At 41.6% G+C, this 14,296-nt stretch overlaps 1 protein-coding gene across 1 annotated transcript in view; it reads right to left on the bottom strand.

Annotated features, from left to right (window-relative positions):
- Positions 1–1,720: 1,720 nt before the first annotated feature.
- LOC131127936 (uncharacterized) overlaps positions 1,721–14,296 on the bottom strand; it is a 310,697-nt gene continuing 298,121 nt past the window's right edge. The window contains exons 14-18 of the mRNA XM_058070344.1: positions 12,953–13,065; positions 12,617–12,665; positions 8,261–8,373; positions 4,770–5,150; positions 1,721–4,063 (exon numbers count right to left, since the gene is read on the bottom strand). Of these exons, the coding sequence (XP_057926327.1) occupies positions 3,791–4,063; positions 4,770–5,150; positions 8,261–8,373; positions 12,617–12,665; positions 12,953–13,065 (929 nt within the window). The 3' untranslated portion in view covers positions 1,721–3,790. The remainder of the gene's footprint in view (positions 4,064–4,769; positions 5,151–8,260; positions 8,374–12,616; positions 12,666–12,952; positions 13,066–14,296) is intronic.

Genomic DNA, 14,296 nt, shown 5'->3' with positions numbered 1-14,296 from the left:
TCTCCTATCTGTGAGGTCTGTGCGCTAACCCCTAGACCACCGTGCCGCCATGTTAGGAAATTTGGAATTTAAAAAGAACATGTCAGATTTGGAATATGTGATCCATTTTACGGGCCGATTACAAGTGCAGAGTCTGTGTAAATAGGATCATCCAGAGTGAATTGTGTTTCCTTGCACCTCTGCAGACAATACAAATTATAAATGATTGAGGCCCGGATGGCTGTCTTTACTCAAGTGAAGATCATTTATCCCAAAGCAAGGCCATCCAAGGACGGAGGGAGGAAAGCGAGAAAGAAATTTGCATTAGACTGTAGCACAGTTAGTCTCATATACACACATACAGTACAGCAGAAAGAGAGGAGAGATCAAGCAAGTGTGAGGCAGGGACCAATGAGGCGGTTTATATCGAGATTTTGTCTCACAGCCACGGCCTCCTGGGAGAGAGGGGTCTGCCAATAACACTTAAGAGACAGAGCAGGAAAAGTAAGTGCTTTTATTACAGCTCATCACTCATGTAATTTCTGGCAGCATTTGTGATTACAGATCAAGTGATTGACTAACTACACATTTGGCGGCTGAGTTATGAACCGAGTTGCCTACCGCTCGAGCCCAGGCAGACTGTGCACGTCAGCTGTAACTCATCCCCCATCCTAAGGTGCTAAATCAATGATCGCACTGCAGCCGGAAGAGTTAAATAATAACTTGGGTTTTACTATAAATCTGTCAGAAATAAAATCTGCATCAACGTAGTCTTAGCCCTGATGTTGTTTCATGGGAGGAAAAACGAATGAATGGAGGAGGATCAATAGAGGCCACGGTGGAGATATTGATTGATGACAGGTGTGTGTGTAAGTGTGCGCAAGAGGTGGGTTGAATCACCCTGAGGTTAGGTTTAGAGCAGAGCTCAGAGTGTTAAATCGACAGTTCTCACCTTGAATCGATTGGCAGGATACCTCCATGCAGGCCGTGGACATGATACACAGAACCCACAGTCACTCACACACCAAAACAAACTAAGAGACAATGGGTAGGAGGAGTGAGGGCAAATGCCTCTGTGTTATGTACTATTTACAACTCAGTCAAGGCACATCTAAATCTCAGTTATCTTGTGTAATGCTCCTGAGTAATATATAATATATCCCGCAATATCTTTTTCTAAAAAAGATAGCAATCTTCTAGCAATATGTCTATTTATTTGGAACAACAATAACGTAATACAGGGGCTGCACGGTGATCAAGTGGTTAGCGTGCAGACCTCACAGCTAGGAGACCAGGGTTCAATTCCACCCTCGGCCATCTCTGTGTGGAGTTTGCATGTTCTCCCCGTGCATGCATGGGTTTTCTCTGGGTACTCCGGTTTCCTCCCACATTCCAAAAACATGCTAGGTTAATTGGCGACTCCAAATTGTTCATAGGTATGAATGTGAGCGTGAATGGTTGTTTGTCTATAAGTGCCCTGTGATTGGCTGCCGACCAGTCCAGGGTGTACCCCGCCTCTCGTCCGAAGACAGCTGGGATAGGCTCCAGCACCCCCGCGGCCCTCATGAGGAAAAGCGGTAGAAAATGAATGAATGAATGAACGTAACACATTCAAATGTATTAGCTGAATTTGCGAACCTGAAGGGATCTCAAGTTTGAAAAGAAACAAGATGACCCACATAAATCAGCAAGATGGACTTTTATAGCAAGTTGGATGGCATTTTTTTAAAAGTTCCCCAGGAATGGTTTAATGCAGAGGACAAATTTGCAAATACGGTCAAGTACCTGTTCCACAACTTTGCATTACAGTCACGAAGCAGAACAAGAACTGTCTGAAAAAGGAGCAATGTGACTATTCTGAGAAACTGACAGTTTATTCTGCCAAGCGAGAAAAGAGTTAAACTAATAATTAGCCATTGTCGTTCTCATCTCATAGTTTGCTCCGACATTTGGTTTTGAGGAATAGGCTTTATTAAGGTGTACAATATTATACTGAAACCCAGTAAGACATCTCCATGCAACCATTTATGAGGACTTTGACCAAAAAACAGAAATAAAATCTACTGAATTAAGCGGCCAAAGATTGATATCACATGACATTTACTTTACACGTTGTTGCTTTCCAAACATTTTTTGTATGATCCATGTGTTTTATGTAGAACATCATCATCACATACATTCTTGTGCTTGAAACAAATCAATCACCAGGCAGTAGGAAGAGTCATAGTACCATGAACATATGATTCTGCCGTGGAGATCTGCAGCCTTGGAGGCACTTCCCCGTGAAGTGTCTCACTATGAGCCAAGATCTGTGGGAGTCAAGGCTTGCGGGTTATGTTTTTAATAAACATCATACTGTAAGCATTACAATCACGTCAGCGCTGTTCGTCTGTATGGAGGGGGAAATTAGTCATTTGAACGTGGTGAGTCCAACACTCAGTGGCTCCCACAGTCACAGTTTGAATTATAAATCTGCTTCAAGATGAGGCCAAAGGTCACAATTGCTGATGACTGGGAGAATGGTAAGCGGCGTGAAAAAGTGTTGTTGTCATACTTACATTTTTCAGATCCTCAAGGAAATTTAAATACTAGTCAATGACAACACAATACAAACCAAAGTGGCCCTGTGTGCAAGTGATTGGTCCCCCATTAAAACATAACTAAACTTGGATTAATTGCAATGTATCAGTCTGTAAGCGGTTATATAGCCATTTTCAAAGCTTTGGGACTCCAGCAAACCACAGTCAGCGCCATTACCCACAAATGGCGAAAACACAAAACAGTGGTGAATCTTCCCAGGAGTGACTGGCCAACCAAAGCGCACAGCGACGACTCATCCCAGAGGTCATAAAAGACACCACAACAACATCCAAATATCTGCATGCCTCACTTGTCTTGGTAGTATGAGGTTCCGTCTGTGTGTGACCTCAAGCAGAAACAAACTGGGGTTCTGCAGCAGGACAATGATTCAAAACACACCAGCAAGTCCATCCCTGAATGGTTGAAGAAAAGTTTGGTGGCCTAGTAGACCTAGAGTGACCTAGTCAAAGTCCTGACCAGAATACTACTGAGATGCTGTGGCATGACCTTAAAAAGGCGCTTCATCCTTGAAAACCCTCCAATGTGACAGAATTGATGAGAAGGCCAAAATTCCTCAACAGCACTGTAAGAGACAAGTTATCGCAGATGCTTGACTGCAGTAGTTGCTGCTAAGGGTGGCCCAACCAGTTATTAGGTTTAGGGGTCAATCCCTTTTTCACACAGGGCCATGTAGGTATGGACCTTTTCTCCCTTAATAAGAAAAACTTTAATTTAAAGACATTCTGTGTTCAATTGTGTTTGATTTTGCCACATCGGTACAGACCTGCTCTACCATCGGTTTTAGAGTGTCTGTGTGCTTATTTTCAGTTTTCTCATTTATGAGAAACTTTTGGTTTTGTTTAGGAGGTTATTGTTGGATCACAATTATATATCCTAATATCAAATAGTACACAAAATACGACATACGGCAAAGCTTCAGAACTGAAATGACATAATCTTTACAGATTCACTGTTGGATGGCTGCCGAGCCTGAATCTGGTTCTGCTCAAGGTTTTTTCCGGTTGAAGAGGGTTTGTACTCGTCATTGTGGCTTCATGCTTGCACAAGGGGGGAATTGTTGAGTTTTTGTAAAGAACGCAGTCAACTCTATGCATAAAGTGCCCTTACATAACTTAAAAAAACTGGAAGTGAATCGGGCATGAATCATGTGCACTGACCGCTTGTGAGAAGTAGCATGATAAAGTCCTCATCTGCATAACCTTGAGGAGGTTTAAGAAAGAGAATCCTCAACAAGCGGCACTGGATGGACAAGAACTTGGTCTTCAGGGCGGTGAAACAGGGAGGAGCTATGAACTGGAGACTTGAGGCTACGGTGTAATCTCATGCTTGAACCGTGGCAGGAGGCCACATTCCCATCCTTAAAACCCACACATCTCCCAGGAGGTCTCGGTTGGGGTCTGAGTATGGGACCCATGACAACTTGGGACAAAATGTGGTTATCACTTCCAGATTTTTGGATTGTTGACGGACATTTTTTCCTTTCCTGAAAAGACAAAGACATACAGAAAATGAATGAATTAAACAATGTGAAGCATGGTTCAAGTTCTGGATTTGGGTGAAAACACTCATAAAGGCACTACAGTATATTACAGAATATTCTAACAATCTCTTGGATGATCTTCATGATAACATTGTAGACAGTCTTTGGAAGGCCAACAGCAGCCAGCATCTTGCTATTAATGTCTCTTGTGATACTTTTAGCTGTGTCTTCTCTGAATCACGAATAAGCAAACTGAAGTCAGTATGACTTGAGTAAGCCTGCCAAACAGTTCATACACACTTGCTTATTTAATCCTATCAAAGTGATTGAATACTGCCTCCAGATGCACAAAATCATTTTAAAACAGACATTAAGAAGTATAACAAATGTAGTTTCAGACAGATGAGTGAGCCATTTGAAATTTCACTGTTTGCTTGGTGAATCCCATTGCCCTTGAGTGTCATGATTTTCTTTTCAAGTAGAATTTAGTAGTTGGACAAAATACATATTTGGGGGAGTTTCTTGCAAAAGTGACAATCTATGGGTGAGCCTGCAACCACTAGAAGGTAAACTATAGCACTGCAAGTACATTATGTTTATCAAGTACAAGACGGGCATATCTTTGAGCAGTTACTATGTTGAAGTTTGCACAGGTATAAGTGTGGTGGGAGAGCAGGATGATGGTTACACTAATGACATCATCACTGACCTTTCCAGCCTCAGAATAAGCCTCCTGCTGTCTTGGCTGCAGCCTTGGCAGTATGCTGGTGCACAGCAGGTCGCGGTCTTCCAAAGATGTTGGTAAAGGATGTATTGTCGTGAAGACTACATCTTTGCTTCTTCTTTTTTTGTACTGCTCTTTCCACCTCTCTTCGTCAGACAGCGCCACTGTCCCACCATTTGCCTTCCACAACCCAGATTGAATCATTGAGTGCCTGCTTCCTGTTGTCACAGACCTGGCCCTGTTGAACGCTGAAGCATGGACCTTTGCTGGATCTTTGAGTGATTCTTCAGAATTTGCCCTCTCTCTTTCACCTCTCTCTTCTTCATCTTCTTTTTTTCTTTCTTCAAGGCCAACCTGTCTGAAGCCCTACAAGGATAAAGTGAATATATTTTCATTTTCCCTTGTACAATTGCCTGAAAATAAAGCATCAGTGAACTGTATTCGTATTTGCTAGTTTTTGAACGCAAAGATTTTTCCTTCAGTACATTGTCTCAGGCATACAATACACAAAAAAAAAAACGTTTCTACCCTTCAACAGGTTCAATCTTGTGGTACAGTGTTCTCTCATTTATCATGGGGGATGGGTTCCTAAAATAGCCTGCAATAAGTGAAATCCACAAAGTAGCCAACTTCATTTTTTCCCCCTGATATGTTTTAAGACTGTAAACCCACTCTCCATACACTTAAAACACTTCTCAGATAGGCAAGAACAATTTCTCACATTCTCTCTTGCTTAAAAACGCTAAAAAATGTTCAAAGCTTTGTTTGCATTTTAGTCATCAACCTTCAGGTCCTACACAAGAACGTATTCGGTCACTCATGCATATTTTACTCCTGTGACTGTGCCTTTTTATCCAGGCGTCACAACAAAACACAAGGACATCGTCCATTTGTCTCTTTCCTCCTCTTGTTGCCGCCTCATCATCGTCTTTGTCAACAGGGAACATTAACATATTAAATGTTCATTTATTCATTTCATTTGTCATTTATGTGCATTTGAGTTTGTATATAAAAATATAATAGTTCCATATTAAACATATTTTGTGTTTTTGGGTGTCTGAAACACATTAATTAGATTTACATTGTTTCCTATGAGAAAAATGTTATATGCTCTCTTTAAGTTGCCTTCACGAGCACACAGTATACTTCTAATTGGTCTTATTAGGGAGCTTAAATCTTAACACCAGCTCTGTGCATTGCCAAAGGCTATGTGAGTGTGTATGTGTGCACTTCCCTTTGATGTTTATGACTCATCAGCTCTCTTACAGAATGGCTAATACGAATGAGAAGCAGCATTTGACATATCAGCACCATTGCAGCTTTATCTATTTTCCAAATGATACTATAATGCTTGGTGGTGCATGTAACATGAAACAGCAGCATGTAGCATGTACAGCTTGATGCAGCAGTACAGACTTCAGGCAAAGGAAAAAAGTTCATGGAACCGCACTGCAATATTTGACCCCATTTAAAAACTTGATACCAATTAGAGAGCCTTGGGTGTAAATAATTTAAGAGTTATCTCTCACTGAGCATAGAGAAGTAATTTTTATGAGTATGTACACATATTTGCACATCTGTGCACATGAACTGACAAAATCTCAGTTCTAACCTATGCATGTTCGCACACATGCGCATACACACGTGCGCAATGCTCTGAAAACAGACTTCTTAATGAAGCCTTAGTCAAGTGAAAGTAGAGCAGAAATACATATTGCCCCATTTCTGCCTTCAGTTCACCCTCCCCTCCTCTCATCCCCTTGCTTGCTTTTCTTCACCTTCTCCAAATCATTTGTTTTATTCATGTTTCGTTTTCTCTCTCTTTTGTCTCAATGAGTTAAATCACAACCCCTAATTTATAGCTACAGGCAAAGACACTTGTGCAGACAAACTGGCTGATGAGAGGCAGATGAAATCACTGAGAACATATGCGATGAGCGGCATGTGTAAATTTTAAAATGTCTGTTAAGTGTCTTTTTATCCGTGGTTATTTACATAAGAAAATGACAACGTGTGCATAAGAATGGCTGTGATGCAAAATGAAAAAGGCTGCGCACTGGAGCAGAGGCGAAGTGAGACGGAGGGAGACGAGCGGAGAGAGTAAATCCAGTGACACTGAAGTGGGGAGCACTCAGGTGTGGTGAGAGGATTATACAAAACCCTCAGTATAAATGACAGTAAACACCTGAATGACAGAGAGACGGTGGAGGGGGGCGGGAGCTTGGGTGAGCACTGCAGTTTAGAGGTCCTTGCATATATTCTAAGTGAACATAATTCAAGACTTTTACACTTTAAAGGTTATACTTCAGTGCGCAAAATTCCACTTCACACGTATGACTGATGTCTTTAAATAAATCCAACTGAAGCAAATGCAACAACAATATACAAGAAAAACATAACTATGGTAAATGTGTTTTTCATTGTTAAGTTCCCCAATATGGATAAAATCTGATTGACACTAAATACACACGCCAAACATTGATCAATCAAACACTGTGGATGGTCTCTTTTGTGCTTAAATCAGCATATTAATACATGTACAAATAAACAGATGAAATGAAAATATAAGCCCACTTGAAAAAGGTAATAAAAGCATTAAAATTAATTAATTAGAAAAAGCAAATATGGGGGGACTTGCCCAGTTAATGAACGTGTTGCAGATTAATCTAAGCCAGGGGTGCTCATTAAGTCGATCGCGAGCTACCGGTCGATCGCGGAGGTGGTACTGGTCGATCGCTGGTCGATCGCGGCGTGACATTAAAAAAATATCATCCCAGCATCAATGCCGTCACTTGATTGATATACAGGGCAGCCATTCAGATGACAACTGAATTTTGACCTTTAGGTCACCGCTCATGCCTAAACAACGATGCAAAGTGCTAAGCTAGTCGGCGAATTGCGGGATTTTAAGCCCTCGCTAAAGTTTATGGTCACTAAAATGAGTGAAGGAGCTGGACCAAGTAAAAAGGCAAAAACTGGACCAAGTAAAAAGGCAAAAAACATATCACTTCCATACGGATATGGAATATTATACGGATATTATGATACGGATATTATCCATGACTGATAAACATTTGGAAGTGTGCTTGAGGCTGGCTATCAGCAGCTACTGTCCGGACTATGCATCCCTGGCTGGTTCAATTCAGTGCAAGTCATCAAAGTAAACTCAGGTAATTACAAAAAAATGTTAATAGTTAATTATGTGTGTTTTGCAATATTGGCTCATTTGGTTATGTAAGGTACATCAACATACATTGTACGTACAAATAATCCTCAATACATTTGAAAATAAATAGATGTTTTGCATTTTTGTAGTGGGTAGATCATTTTGACTCGGTCATTTTAAAAGTAGCTCGCATGCTGAAAAAGTGTGAGCACCCCTGATCTAAGCTATATAAGTAAGTCAATAAAGGAACAATAATATAGAACACAGCACTAGAAAGGGGAGAAATATGTATTTCTTTATTTAATCTTACCTTCAGTGTGTTTTCTGTCATTGTGTGCTCTGTGAGTAGGGTACTCCAGACATGGTCTCTGAACGGAGCATCACTTTCTGATTGGGTACAATCTCTTTCCTTCTTGCTGCTCCCTGAAATACAAATGCGCCAGTAATCAACATGCATTCCAGGAATCTCAGACATGGTGTAGATGTGAAAAGTTGCAAGTTGAAGTCAATAGTGTATAATATAATAAGTCCGTCCCTAATACAAATGGTGGTATTGAACATGACAAAGTGGTGGACACGTGTTAAACATAATCTATCATATTGCGGTAATCACAGTAATCATAACTCGCCGCTGTTTTGGTGTGTACTTTTCCCTTAAATGTACATACGTACATTTACATGAATGTGAGATTAAGTAAACTGAAAGGCACTCATGATAGGGTATTTTTGTCCAAGAGTGTCCAGAGCATTCAGAGGCAAATCTGAGGTGTTCTTTCCGCTTGTCAATACAATCCAGCTATTTTTTGTGCACCATTAACAGCAATGCCAAAACATTTGCCTCCTCTAAAATGCGATTTTAACCTTTTGGCTTAGGGTTAAATTCTGAAGAGAGCAGACCGTGTTGCTTCCTAGATCTGCTCTTAGTTAAATCCATCACGTCTGGAGCCATATCACTGTACAGCGCTGACTCTACATGAAGCATGACCCTGTTTCCCCCCAACCGCGACCCCCTCCTTCCCTCGCAGTCTTGGAAGATAGAAGAGCACAGGGGAGAGGCATGCCAAGGCAGAAGACACTTTTAAGCAAAGATTAAAGGTTTTCCTTTTTAATCAGTCATTTGGCAGCAATGTTAGCATTTCACCCTAGTGCAGCTAAGGATCAATTTTTAATGCTGCGGTGCAGAGAGCAGACAGAGTGATTGGCAGAGAGAGGAGCTATTTACAAAGGATCTATTTACAAATTTTCCATAGAGATACACTGAGGGCACAATTGACATCTCTCACAGAATTTCAAATAAGTTCTTTCCCTGTACCCACTCTGTCATGAGGCATGACCTCTGCCATCCCCTGATAATCACTGCTTCATGTGAATGTATGTGTGTTTACGCCCACATCTGAAATAATAACTCTTCGGTTAAATTGTGCTATACTTCTTCATGTTGCATTGTCTAGGACTGCGTATCTAGGTCAATCAAGTGTGGAGTAAACAAATAAAAATGATAAAACTCCAATTCTAATGCCTCTTTCAATGTATTGACTTTGGAGTGGCCTAGTCAAAGTCCTGAGCTGAATCCTATTGAGATGCTGTGGCATGACCTTAAAAAGGAGGTTCAGGCTGGAAAACCCTCCAATTTGGCTGAATTACAACGATTCTGCAAAGATGAGGGACAGCTGTGCATACTGTATATAACTGAGGTTGTTTGTTACAATAAAGTTATTGTTGCTCGACCACCTTCACTTTTTCGCCATCCTCTCAACGTATCGGCCAAAGCTACAGTATTTAATACTAAAACATCACAATCTGCGAGATGTGGAACTTGTACGAGTATGCGGCTGCAGAATGGTTGGAGTATGCGTTTCCAAGCAGATTTTGCTTAGTTAAAATGATCAGTTTTGCTTGTCTTATGCCTCTTGAAGGTGTTACTTTACAGACAGGCTGTCATAGTTAAGGTGGTGTCGTTTCTAGACAAATACAGTAAAATTCTTATGACTTTTGGACAAATCTGGCACCCTTGGCAACATTGGTTGTGCACAGAACAAGCTTGATGACTGGAAAAATGCCAATTTCCCTGAGGGAATCCCAAAGGGATTAATAAAGTATTCTGTCTGTCTGTCTTATCTCACAAGTTCATGTTGGGCTGGATCTGACACTGATGTTCCTTCCAATCGGTTGTCCACAAATCCAACTCTGGATCACTCTGTCAATCCAGCCATCCATTCATCAATCCAGCTATTCACTCACACAGTCAACGAGCCATCGAGCGGGCCGACACACAACATTGATCCAGAGATTGACCCTGCACTAGCGGATCAATAGTCTCTTAAATGGCATCATTGTAAACGCTTAGACACAATGGCCAGGCGTTGTTTACGCAGTTCATTTTCAAGGAAGCAAGGCAGTGGAGGGCTCTAACTCGAATCAACGCTCCATTTTACTCTACTTATATGACGGCAACAAAAAAAGGAAAGGGAACTTTAAGTATTGAGCTCCAGGTTTTGCGGTAGCAATCCATGCAAAAGTACATGTAATGACTCAGGGCAACTCAATATTTAATAACTCAATACTTGCTAGTGCACCAAGAAGCATGCTGCTCACATATCATCTAAACACAATTACAATATTTCAAATAATTTTAGCAAATGTAATGTCATTTTAATTGAATGAACTTGAGGAAGCAGTAGTCTACCAGAGTCTAATGTTCAGTGGCATACTGTGAAGCCTATTGTGTCACAGTGAGCATGTAGAAACCCTTTTGGATAGGAGCTGGGGTCGACATATTGGCATTAAATGACTGGAACTCTGACATGCCTGGGAGCTCTGTCACTGTGGTTCACAGGTCTTGTTAGCTGAGGTTTCAGCAGGGTGGAAATGATGGTGTGTGTGTGTGTGTGTCTGTGGGGTGACTTTAGACAGCAGTTCTACCTCCACGTCCTCACCTGACACCAGCAATAAAACCAAACAGGGCCAAGGTGCTACACTGGGTGTGTGTGTGTGTGTGTGTATATATACTACGTGGACGTGTGCAACCCCCAGAAAGGGGAAAGTGTGCGCCAAGCTTGTTGCTGCTGTCACCAATTTGTTGGAGGCTCCAGACAGAAGTAGGAGCAAGGTGACGGAGCTGGGGCTTGATAAACATAGAAGCCCTTCTTCGATTTCCCATCCAGTCCACTTTGGAAACACATGGCTCTTCCTGGGCACTCTTGGCTAGATGAAAGAGGAGGAGGTGGATATGATGGGTGGTGGGGTAGTGAGGAGAGTCACAACAGTGATTGGTGATTGTGATTGGTTCGCGGTGAAATAAAATGATATCCATGTGGGGGTAGGTTAAGAGATAAAATAATGAGTGAAATTAGTGGACATGGTAAAGATTCTGAAAAAGAGGTGGTCCCTCTGGTAGTGCGGTTATGTGACTTCCAGCAAAACGGAAGATGGAGATCGGAAAAATGGACATGGATATAGAGACAGGCAAGTATTGATAGAAGTATGAATTGGTGGGTAGGTAGAGGTTAATGATGTTAGTTGGAGTGCTTTGGATGATTAGCTTGGTACATCTCATAGATACGGACAGGGAGGAAAAAAATATGTTGGATTTTCGTTTTGAGATCACAAAAACAAACAAAAGGAATACAGTGTGAAAGTGACAAAACATACTTGACATAATGGCTATTCTCCTTCCTACTAGAGTATTTAGTCCCTCAGTCTTTCCCTTTTCCTTGGAAACAACTCGCACTGTTCCGCCTTTCAGCTGATATCAGAACTTTAAAGACCAGCTCCAGTTAGTCAGTGGAGGAGGTGGGGCACCAAACTCCCCTCTGCTCCCCTGGAGAGTTAAGGAGATCACATTTGAACTCCCCCCTCCAACCAACCAAACTCCACCCTACCGCTCCCCTCCCTCATGCCTTAACACCAACATAAGAGGACAAGTGTGGGCTCTAAGCACCAGTGATCAAACACGAGCGGCTGCTGGGTGCGTTCGGCTCAGGACGGTTGGCCTAATAGGATTGGAAGCCCCCAGGTGAGCCAAAGGACACCTCCAATCAGCCTGATTAGCTAAAGGCAAAGCAGCGTTTAGTAGGGATGTAGTAGAAAGTGGTGAAAACTAAAAGGATCACAGGTTGTGCAGAATACAGGGAAAGTTGTGATGTGACGGATGACGGCTCGTGTCAAGTTGGGTGCGGGACGGATGGCGTTAAGAAATTATATGTGGCTTTAAAGTGTCAGATTTTTTATTTGGGCTGTTTACAAATCATTACTAAGTTTAAAAATCACGTCTTAAGGCTGTTTTTAAAGGAATGTATGTTTCATCCATGTGTGTCATCTGTCCAAGTGCTACACATGCATGAGTACAAACACTCCCCTAGTCACAGCATGTACTGCTGCACGAACAGACAGTACATTCCGAAAACAACTACCAGAGGTTGAGCTCATCTCTGACTACTCAAAAGTCATCAAGAGTGTAAAACACACAATATTATACAATTCAAGCTGATGCTCCCCTCACTCATAAATTATGGTTTGAAGGGTGGAGAAATTGAGAGAGTAGGGGTTTTAAGAAGAAGAAGGCATAATATATACGTAGACGGGAAAAAGACGCATATGTATGCAAAGAGGGACTATATACCAAACCCTTAAGATGTATTAACAGAGACATGCACAGTCGACTTACTTGTAGCAAGCGCCATGATATGCCAGGTACCAGAAGCCACGTCCGACACCTGCAAATAAAGGAAATACGAAAAACAAACTTAACAAAACAACTATAAAAGGATATCTTTGAAGTGAAAGGTCTGAATTAAGTTGTGTTAGTGAGACTAAAAGTACTAAGAAGAAGTCTGACTTCTAGATTGTTGATTAGACACTCAAAATGTTAGCCTAGCCAGCTTCCAATATTTCTCTGCTATTTCCAAAAACTTTCCAGCTACTCCTTACAAACTGGTTTTGTGAACCCTTCAACGTTTATACATGAGTCAGTCAGGGTCCTTTGTCTTTCCTTTTTTTTTACCTTTGTGTCTGACAGTGGGACAAGCTGCGGGATCCAAATCCTTCTGTGACTGGGATGTTCACTGAGCTGGGACACACAAGGGACCTGACCCCAGAGAAGAAGCTCTCCACCTGCTGGGAATATGAACAAATATTCAGACACACTCTGTGTCAACTTGCCACAAGGTGTACGTGTGAGAATACCTCCCACACTCATCAGCGTGTCCCCAGGTTGTGATTGTAGGTCCACTTTACAACGTACACAATTGCTGCTACAGTGGAAATAGCACACCTTGGGGCCTGCAGGGATTCCGATGCCAGGCTACCTCAGAGTATTTTGCTCCTGATACTTGCAACTTGTGATTTAGACCTAATTGGAATGGAAACACTGACCTTGAATAGAAGCAGTCAAATGGAACAGAGAATTACACCCTGTCAGCTTGGCTTGGTTTAATAGAGGAAGGTAATGTACAGCTCTGGACTGAGATGGTAACTCTCTTCCCACGAGACTTCCATATGTGCACAAAACCTTATACATGGTGAGTGAGTGAAGGAAGACACACTCTGTACTCTGTTATCAACAAAAATTCAAGCATTCCATCAATCATCTCAGTGTGCCCATTTAAGCCTGCCACTGATACATTTATATTTACAATCTGCATTGAGGACCTTTAAATTATGGCATACAATAAACCTGGCATATACATCTCAAAAGCTTTTTCAGAGACTATTAAAGCAATATAGTAAGCAATTTTCCAAAGTGGATTACAAATTTCACATTCAGGTTTTATAGCACATTACGATAATGTAACCACATCTAAATGTTCTGCATAAATGGCGAAATGTGGGCTGCTTAATATGCTGTTTTTCATTTTTTAAGACGCCTTTTGCAAACTCTGCCAAGCCATGTGAGCATGCTGGTTTGTGCGGCGGGGAGTCAATAATCTTTATGAGGTGGGTTTTAATTACGAGGGGATACCAGAGAATCCTCCTCAAGGTAAGCCTCCATTAATCTATATTCTGCATCAAGCTACATGTAGCATCTGTGCGTGCGCACACACCCACACAAAAAGTCTGTCTGTCTTTTTTTTACATTTCTGTTAACAAGTGATTTTCACAAAACACAAGCCAGCCGTTGCTCAATGCCCCCTCCTCACACACAAACACCCATCTGAACAAGTAACACATGCCTGTGCACACGTTAACTGACCATGAGATGCAGGAGCACAGTGACGAGCTGCCAGAGTAATCCACCTAAAAAGGTTAAAAGCTGATGTTTTCCCAAATGATGACAATCTGAGAGGTCACATCAGTCATGTAATAAGGTCAGACGTCCCACAAAGGCCTGAGTTTAAGTAATACTTTT

The sequence above is a fragment of the Doryrhamphus excisus genome, chromosome 4 (genome assembly GCF_030265055.1).
Source record: "Doryrhamphus excisus isolate RoL2022-K1 chromosome 4, RoL_Dexc_1.0, whole genome shotgun sequence".
Classification (NCBI taxonomy): domain Eukaryota; kingdom Metazoa; phylum Chordata; class Actinopteri; order Syngnathiformes; family Syngnathidae; genus Doryrhamphus; species Doryrhamphus excisus.
Note: the sequence above shows the minus strand (reverse complement) of the source record. Positions and strands in the feature narration are given on the sequence as shown.